Consider the following 7,500-nt stretch of genomic DNA (forward strand, 5'->3'; position numbering starts at 1 on the left):
TCCACACACACACACACTGGTTGGTAACTCACAGTAGAGGATTTCATAGTCTCCTGAGTTGGACATGATAAACTTGTTGTCGGGGGACCAGTCAAGATGTGTGATGTAGCTGGAATGTCCCTGGAGGAGGAGAGATAGAAGAGAGATGGAGAAAGAAAGAAAAGAGAGAGAGAGATCCAAATATGACTTTAAAAATACATACCTCATTTGCGGCTATTATGATTCAGAGTATTTTGTGAGACAACAGGGTGTGACCTCAGAAAAGGACACTGGCACACACTTGCTCCATTGCACACACACACACACACACACACACACACACACACACACACACACACACACACACACACACACACACACACACAGACACACACTTTAATTTCAGTTTGTCTCCGTTGGCACATTTTCTCATTTCTATGGAGTCTGATGGCTTCCCTCCGACAAATATATATGCCAACATAGCAACAAGCACACAAGCATATGCACACAGAGAGAGAAAGACAGAGAGAGAGAGAGAGAGAGAGAAGGAGAGATTATTATTCCCACATTACTACTAACTAAAAGCAGTGAAAAGATCACCTTTATCACCTCACTTATTGAGACACTTTCACACATACACACACAGCACATACATGGTCATATGCATTTACAAATACTCTACACCTCTCTCTAGGTACAAATACTGTGCGTGCACCCACACACACACACACACAGACACACACACACACACCAAGCTGAATGTACTGTAATTCCTGACACAACAATGATGATGACATTTCACAGTAACAGCAGTTCCACTCCCTAAGGCTCTCCTTGAGCGTTTAATGTCTAGACTTAGTCTGCTTTAAAAAAAAAAAAAACACCCTTCCTTCACAGTATATGACTGTATGTTCATACATAACCAGTACACCCTCTCAGCTCGGTGTGGACGTCACAGAAGCCGCTGCCTGTGGAACTCTACTCAGCCCAGGACCTCTGAAAGTTTTTTGATGTCAGCTGGGCAGGCCATTTCCCTGCAATGTGTAGTAGCACTTTACTTAGTTTGATGGGTCTGCCTTCTTGTGATATGTACCCACAATCCCCTCTGTTTACCCCCAGCAGACAGACAGCCACACACACACACACACACACCTCACAGCTTCCAGACGCTCACCTCTCCTTCACACTCACACAGGGGTGTATGTGGAGTCTGCCAAAGGCAACACCGCATTGGCTAAACTTCCCTCGGTCCTGTCTGCCTTTCTCCTGCATGGCTGCTTGGTTAGCCTTGAACATGGACAACGGGAGCTCTGTCCTCCCCTTGGTCATGAGTCCTGTCTCTGTTTCTGTCTTTGTTTCATTGTGTCTCTCTCTCACTCTCGCTCACACGCGTTCTATCCCCACCTCTGTTCTGTCTCCAACATGCTGTTCCTCGAAGGCATGTGCACAGCGTCTCACAGACACAGGAGGACAAGCAGACTCAAATCCACACACAGAAAAACACACGCACACACAAACACAGATTGATCTCTCTCAATCTGTCCATTTTACGTTTTCAAACATCTGGAATGTGACTGCTGGTCTGTGTGCCAGTCTGCTTGGACCTCAACTGATGATTTGACATTCATGCATGTGCATGACTACACACACAAACTCTCTCTCGCACGCACGCACGCACGCACACACGCACGCACGCACGCACGCACGCACGCACGCACGCACGCACGCACACACAGAGCTACAAATTTGGTGCAAATAGCAGTCATCCAAAACTCTAACCACAAGAAAATAACCTTGACCCAAATCCTGCTCCTCACACTAACACTAGTTAGAGCCAAGAGGCAAAGCCACACACAGGGAGAGAGAAAACCCAGGGAGAAAAATGAAAAACCACAGAGAGAGAGTTCACTCTAATACTATGAAGAAAATGGCCAAAGCAGAAGTCACACATGGATTAAGAGTAGCGTGAGAAAGACAAAATGGATAGAAAGCAGAGAACACTGAGGGCCAGATGTACGTACATTTGCGAACATAGCGTTATCAGCGTCATGGACAAACCGCAGATTGCGAACGCTGTCAGACCCAAGTTTCCGTCGTATTTATGAAACTAATGTAAACTGCGATTAAACTGCAAAATTTAGAGATCATGAAATAATACCATACATGATAAGATGTCAACAAGTAGGGAGATAATGAAGATCAGTAGTTTTACTCAAACTACTTGTGCACGTAGGCTATGGAAAATTGATCAAATCTAGCAAGTATGAAAGTTTAATTGAATGACGTGAAAGTGAAAGTAAGACATTCATTCGAAAGGCCAACGAAAGTTAAGTGCTCTTAATAGTACAAATACGTACAAAACTGATAGATAGATAGATAGATAGATACTTTATTGATCCCCAGGGGAAATTCAAGGTCTCAGCAGCATACATACAACACATATGCATATGTACTAATATAGCACGCAAACAGTGAGGCATAAAGACAGTGGTACAAGTGGCTAGTGGACAGACAGTACCAAACATGGAGGGGGCGAAGATGCAGACAGACTATGCAGAGAAGTCTATCTCTCCTCTTCCCTTAAGTGAGGCATTGAACAGTTCAATGGCCCTGGGGACAAATGACTTTCTCAGTCTGTCAGTTGTGCAAGGCAGTGAGCGAAGTCTCCAGCTGATCAGGCTCTTCTGCTTAACAATAGTGCTGTGGAGTGGGTGACACTCATTGTCCAAGATGTTGATCAGTTTGTTCAGGGTCCTTTTGTCAGATAGTGAAGTGATGCACTCCAGTTCAGCTCCCACCACAGAACCAGCTTTCCTTACCAGCCTGTCAATTCGCCCCACATCCTTCTTCCTTGTGCTTCCTCCCCAGCATACTACTGCATAAAAGAGGACGCTGGCAACAACAGACTGGTAGAACATCCTGAGGAGCTTACTGCACACATTGAAGGACCGCAGCCTCCTCAGGAAGTACAGCCTGCTCTGCCCTTTCTTGTAGAGTGCATCAGTGTTGTCTGACCAGTCCAGTTTATTGTCCAGGTGGAGACCCAGATACTTGTAGGTGCTCTAAATAGCGATTCTGTTGTCTTTGAAATGTTCCCTTATCGATGCATTAAACTAGCCTAGAAATCTAGACGCACCCTATTATATTTGCTGCCAGGGCTAGTCTAGCAACTCTCTGTTGGCTTGTGAGCTCAAAAAATTAAAACTTCTATCAGGCCAATCAAATCGTGTATAGAGTCGTTAGGTGGGCTTAACTGGGTTAGGTGGGCGCTGTCCTACTGGGTGCAGAGGGAATTTGAAAGACAGCCGATTATCCCGCCCCTCGGACTAAAAACTGCGAACGGTGAGTGCCCAGACCCTACATTTTAATGTGGGTCTGGCTCGTCAGGCTAGCATTAAACTGCAATTTAGATTAACACCTGCTTTTACAAGGCAGAAGTATTTAGGCGCAGAATAGACGTGCGCTTTCAGGAGCAGTCTTTGTACATACCACGGAATACATAATTAAGCGCTCTTTACGCTTCCCCTCCCATCTTTTTACACTAAACTCTCACTTTCCCCTGGATCCTCCCATTAATGCATATGCATGACACAAAAAACGCAATTAGCCATTGTCAGCTCCCGCGACAGGCAGTTTGCGCTTTTACATCATTGCGGCCTGTTTGTATATACCTCGCAATGATTTTACACGCACGTTGCAAAACAAATACGAATGAAGTGGGCGCAAAAGCGTTAGTACATCTGGCCCTGAGAATCAAGGAACCAGTTGAAGCCAGCAGGAGGATCTGGTGGACTGCTGCAGCTAGTTATTATAAACAAGTAATCATTTGGTCGTTATGCTTCATGTTCTCTTGGCACCATGGTGATATGAAAGACGAGAAAAGGAGAAAGAGACAGATAGAGAGAAAAAAGAGACGAATGGACACGCTGGCAAGGCTTGGCCTGATTTAACCACCTCCCTGTGGGGTCCTCTCTGGCTTGGGTCAGGACCGGTCATGCACCATAAACCCCCTCAGCTCTCCCCTATCACCCCATTTCACTTCCATCAGCACTTCACTCACAGTTACTCCACACACAACCCAGGGCCCCTTCACTTTGATTCATGTCCTTGCTAACGCTAATCTCACACTAGCAGAGCCTCCTGCAGTAGTGCTAGTCCTCAGGGGCCTACTTGGGGCTGTGACCTCCACCAATCGGCGCATCGTAAAGGTGTCAGACACCGCTGGGCAGGGGAGAAGTTAGGAGAATGGCCGAGGTTAAGCCAACAAGTCCTGTCCTGTGATGAACAGCCATGAGCGGGCCAAGGCAGCTCTACATATGACATCTATTGTGCTATGTGCAGACATACATAGCTCAGCAATGCCAACAAGCATAAAACATGCACACACACACACACACACACACAGACAAGCACACGCAGTACTTTGTGATGTATTGGAAAGGACACACACATGCAAATATCTTTGGCCAGACATTATGGATCTGCAGAAGACAGCGTGCCTTCTGTACAGCACAGGCCCCAACTGGGAGCCAGGACTGAAGCAGCCTCACAAAGAAACTGGTTATTTCATGGTTAAATCATGCCGACCACACATATGATGACAGCTGGCCTATTTGAAGGGGAATTCATATCCCACTGGCGTGTGACTCAGATTCACAGTTTGCATGCCAGCCTGGGGACGCACTACCAGTGACAAATACACACATACTAGTTTTCCTAGTGAAACAGGGCCTCTTCAAAAACACACTGTGGCTACAGTACTAAGGCCAGATCAAGACTGGGTGGGACCCATGGTGTGGTTTACTGGGGAGAGATGGGAGTTTTGTTGAATCTCTGATGCTCAGATGCTAAAATCCTAGATTTCTCCAATGTCAAGAACATGCAGTTGCAGGATGTAGAGGTCAAATGGGACACAAAAAACAATGAACTCAATCTCTTTTCTAGATTGATAGAAAGGCCTGTTGTATTAATCTCCAATGGCTGGTTATGATGCCCAATGTTCTATGGTACCTAATACAAGTAGCTGCAGCTAACTGGTCTTTTGGTGATGACAAATCCAGATTTTAGACAATGACACAGATGCCGGTTTAGGTACTTTTATGGGGACAGCAAAGAAATAGCAGGACTTAAGAAAGCAAACACTTACCGTGCACTTCCCATATCGGCTGTATTTTCGGCCTTTGTCCGACACTGTGTAGAGGTAAATGAAGTTATCATGTGATCCCACTGCCAGCAGGGCACCATCTGGGGGAAGGAGAGAGAGAGAGAGAAAGAGAGAGAGATAGAGATAGAGAGAGTGAAATAGAGAAAGAGAGAAGGTGGGAAGAGAGAGAGAGTGGAATAGAGAAAGAGAGTGCTTAGCACAGAAATTCATTCTCGCTGCTTTCACCAAGCCACAAGTATGACAATAAGCCAGTGTAATACCATCATGGAGAATAGAGTTACACACAGCCATGCCAGTCATGCCAACGACAGCTTTATGGTGATCTCACGCGGGCTACTGAGAATGCTGTGACGGAATGTGAATTTGAGTGTGTGTGTGTGTGTGTGTGTGTGTGTGTGTGTGTGTGTGTGAATGTGTGTGCCTGTGTCTGAGAAAGATATTAAGCGTCTAAAGTTTTGTGTCTGTATGTGTGTGTGTGAGTGTGTCTGTGTGTGCGAGTGTGTGTATGTGTGAGTGTGTGTGTGTGTGTGTGTGTGCATGATTGTTTCTGTTTGGACAAACTCACCAACAGAGTAGCGCATAACAGACAACTGTTCGTTGCCATCTGTGTGTATGGCCACCAAGTCCCGTGTCTCAGCATCCAGTGCGTACCACCTGACAGACACACACACACAGTCAGCCAAGGAATTGTACATTCAAATGTGATCTTGTGCAGATGAGAAGTGAGAGAGAGCGAGAGTGAGAGACGGCTTCTTACTTTCCAGAGTGGGTGCCAATGGCCACTACAGCACCACTGGGGTGGAAGTCTGCGCAGTGGCCATGCTCCTAAAACACACAACACATCACACATCACGCATCTGCTTGCACATTTGTTATTACATGCATGCACAGTACTGCACATGTCTCTGCCTAGATCCAAGTGGGAATGTGTAATGTGTATGTGCGTACATGTTTGTGTGTGTGTGTGTATGTGTGTGTGTGTGTGTGTGTGTGTGTGTGTGTGTGTGTATGTGTGTCTTACATCCAGGAGCCTGGTCCATTCCAGCGTGTGGTCCACAGAGTTCCACAGACACACCTGTCTGTCCTGAGCACAGGTGAGGAAGAGGTCCTTGAACGGATGCGTGGCCAGACCCCACAACTCATCTGTGTGTCCCTGGGAGGGAGGGCAGAGGAGGACAGAAATGTCAAAAAGATGATAAATGATAACATATTAATAAAAACAATATGTGCGTGTGTGTGTGTGTGTGTGTGCAAGTCTGTTGTGTGTCTAAGCTTGTAGCTAGAGAGGGGAATGCCAGTCTCTTTCTGGTGTGGTTGGGACTAGGAAAAAAAATACCGCCTGAAGAAATGAGAGACTGGTCTGCACCAGAGACAGACACACACACACACACACACACACACACACACACACACACACACACACAGGCAATCTCGCTGTCACACACATACTCTGTTTATGAAGGAATGAGAGGATGGCTTCTAGTACCACAAAGCCAGGAGGGAGAGAAATAACCCATCTGTGTCAGAGACTTACATGTGCACGTGCACACACACACACACACACACACACACACACACCATCATGTACGCAAACTCGCACATTAAAGAAAGGAAATATCCCTTCTGGATCAATGCCTTACTAACACACACACACAGCCCCCAAGACACACACACAAACAATCTCGCACACACATATATATACACACACACACACACACACACACACACACACACACACACACACACACATCAGAGCATGGCTGGATCAGTGCCATATACACACATGCACACGCGCACACACACGCACACACAAGAAGAGGGGAAATAACCCTTCTGGATGGGAGCCTATACCACATGGAAGCCATCAGGAGACAGACTGAGGAGAGGGGGCGGGGGGGTCAAGCATGGCACTGGGACTGGTACTCATCCACAGCCAGACAGACAGAGAGAGAGAGAGAGAGAGAGAGAGAGAGGAGAGAGAGACAGAGACAGAGAGAGAGAGAGAGAGAGAGAGAGAGAGAGAGAGAGAGAGAGAGAGACAGAAAAAGAGAGACAAAAAAAGAGAGAGACATACAAATTCACACTCATGCACACTAAAGCTACTAGACATATGCATGCATGCACCGACGAGTCCAACACACTTAAAAAGAATGACAACAACAAACACACACATAAGACCACACAAAGAAACACACACCATACTCTTCACACACACACACACACACACACACAGCTAGTGAGCACAGCTCTGGCACACACGTGCCGTTTCTGTTTGAACTTCCCCAGTGGCGTCCGCCATCCAGCCCCTTCCCCTAAATCAGCTGACTCCCTCCCCACTGAGGCGCCTCATCGCTGGG

The 7,500-nt window shown here is 46.6% G+C and overlaps 1 protein-coding gene across 5 annotated transcripts in view; it reads right to left on the bottom strand.

Moving 5' to 3' along the window:
* LOC121684898 (echinoderm microtubule-associated protein-like 4) overlaps positions 1-7,500 on the bottom strand; it is a 70,944-nt gene that overhangs the window by 6,563 nt on the left and 56,881 nt on the right. For all 5 annotated transcript variants that reach the window (XR_006023213.1, XM_042065027.1, XM_042065028.1 and 2 more), the window contains 5 exons: positions 6,165-6,296; positions 5,901-5,968; positions 5,709-5,797; positions 5,126-5,223; positions 33-120 (listed from right to left, as the gene is read on the bottom strand). Coding sequence is in view for 4 of the 5 variants with exons in the window: in XM_042065027.1 (XP_041920961.1) it covers positions 33-120; positions 5,126-5,223; positions 5,709-5,797; positions 5,901-5,968; positions 6,165-6,296 (475 nt within the window). In the remaining variant the exon portion in view is untranslated. The remainder of the gene's footprint in view (positions 1-32; positions 121-5,125; positions 5,224-5,708; positions 5,798-5,900; positions 5,969-6,164; positions 6,297-7,500) is intronic.

This window comes from Alosa sapidissima, chromosome 16 (genome assembly GCF_018492685.1).
Source record: "Alosa sapidissima isolate fAloSap1 chromosome 16, fAloSap1.pri, whole genome shotgun sequence".
NCBI classification, from domain to species: domain Eukaryota; kingdom Metazoa; phylum Chordata; class Actinopteri; order Clupeiformes; family Clupeidae; genus Alosa; species Alosa sapidissima.